General features: G+C 33.9%; 1 protein-coding gene across 1 annotated transcript in view; it reads left to right on the top strand.

Moving 5' to 3' along the window:
- Positions 1–2,074, top strand: part of UBXN2B (UBX domain protein 2B) — a 28,146-nt gene that overhangs the window by 15,813 nt on the left and 10,259 nt on the right. Inside the window, exon 4 of the mRNA XM_019631900.1 lies at positions 1,241–1,386. Within this exon, the coding sequence (XP_019487445.1) occupies positions 1,241–1,386 (146 nt within the window). The remainder of the gene's footprint in view (positions 1–1,240; positions 1,387–2,074) is intronic.

The following is a 2,074-nucleotide window of genomic DNA, read 5'->3' as shown; positions in this document are numbered from 1 at the left end:
AATTCAGCAGCTTATATTAGGAATCTTTTAAAGTGGCCTACTGCTGGCAGAAGATTCTAAAAGGTTAGTTTGAAGTTATAATTTGTGCAAGTAAGCCACATACACAGCACTCTGACCCCTCTAAACATCATACCTCACCAGCTAGCCCTTCTTGCTAAAGGATGAGATATTTTGATAAGATATTGGTGATGAACTGGGAGATTTAAGCAGTAGTGAAAGGACTGGAGGAGGAGGTTATACTCCATCCAGGAATTGAAGGTGGGGCTTTTCCAAGTAATGAAATGGTCCAAGAAGAGCGACTGAAGAGGAGTGGAGATGAAACTCATTGGAGTTGAGGTAGTGAAGAAACTCTGAAGGACAGGTATTGTAGGACACTAATTAGCATCAATTTTGAATTTGAATTCTACAAAGATAATGTCAGGATACCAAAAAAAGGCCAGAAGTGCTGTAAAGAGTATGCTGAAGTCATTGAGAAAAATGGGAGGCCTCATATGGTGAGTGGTAAATACAAGGATATAATAGTTTAAGTCAGTGCTGTGGACTTGGAAGCCTGCAGAGTCGCTGGGAAGGAGCTGGGAGTGACTGAAGATCAGCATTACTGTTGAAATTGATGCTTATTTCAAGATGGTGGAAGAAGAAAAGAACAAACTGATGGTGAATGTACTTACAACATAGACTGAAACTTATTTGTTAAATGAAAATAATCCATAAACTCTGTAGGCTATTATTCACACAATCATGGTATGTTAAATATTGTTTGTTTGTTTTTTAACTTGAACCATAGTATATCCTCAAGGACAAATTATGATCAAGAGCAGTTTTAGAAAAGACTCANTTTTTCTTTTATTCTATGAATCTCTTATTTACTTTGTGAAATATGATTTAAGCTTTATAATTGTACTATTAATATAAGACTCGTCATAAAAGTTGTGACTTTTTAAAATCTATTTATGCTTAGAAATATATTTTAGTGTATAAATGTATTTATTTGTTTAAAATTGGCTAAATTATTTCAGCTCCTGAGTCACTAATGTTTTTATGGGAAGAACCATAATTTCTTACTTGAATACACTTCTTTATAACATAACAGTTTCATTTTAATATAAAATTTTCTTGGAAAGTACAAACCAGTTTGGCTAATCACAGTTGATCTAGTTTTAAAATACATATCACACATTATTGTAACATTTTGCTTAATAAGCCTTCGTGGGTTTTTAGCTCATTTGTTTATGTATTTTAGTCATTTACAGGTGGAGGCTACAGACTGGGTAATTCCTTTTGTAAGCGGTCTGAGTACATCTATGGAGAACATCAGCTGCAGGATGTAGGTACAGTGATTAAAATGAAAAAAATACAGATAGTTGCCTCTAGTTACTACTGTTCATTGTAAAATTTAAAAATTCATAATATAAATAATAATCTCTTTGTTTTGTTACTTTGTGAAACATGGATTAAAAGAACTAATGTTAATGTATAAGTTTCAGTCTCAAATTTTGTATTTTATATCCCAGTTGTGCCTTGCACTTAGAGGCACATAACTATCTGTTGAAAGAATGTATGATTGACTGTAAAAATGAGCTTACATTTATAGTATAATGATTATTATAAATGGTATACCATCATAACATAGAGTGAGCTGAACCAGTTGTAAACATAGAAATACCTAAAGTCATTCTTTATTTCTGTTGCCTTTTGACATTTTGGAGTTGTCACCATTTTAAACATGTGTAGTTTAGTTTAGCCTTGGAAGGTCGCTGGAAATTCTGTCTTGACACTTGGAATGAATATTTAAACTCTGTAGCAGGGAAGAATACAGACACAGGTGAAGGACAAGGGTGGGTGTGGAGTGGCAGCTGGATGCTCTCGTTGCTTTCGTTTTCTCAGTGACCTAGAAACAATTGTACTTTGAGGACAGGGTCCATCAGGGAACAGGGAGACCTTTGGTATTTCAGCTCTTGTCCATTTGTTAAGCGAAATACAAGTCTCCTTAGCAAACACGTATGGTTTCATTTGTGTCTTGATTTTAACTATGAATATAGAAAGTATGAATAACTCCATATTTTAAATTAAATGG

This window comes from Hipposideros armiger, unplaced genomic scaffold (assembly GCF_001890085.2).
Source record: "Hipposideros armiger isolate ML-2016 unplaced genomic scaffold, ASM189008v1 scaffold_1053, whole genome shotgun sequence".
Classification (NCBI taxonomy): Eukaryota; Metazoa; Chordata; class Mammalia; order Chiroptera; family Hipposideridae; genus Hipposideros; species Hipposideros armiger.
This window is presented reverse-complemented; position numbering and strand designations above follow the sequence as displayed.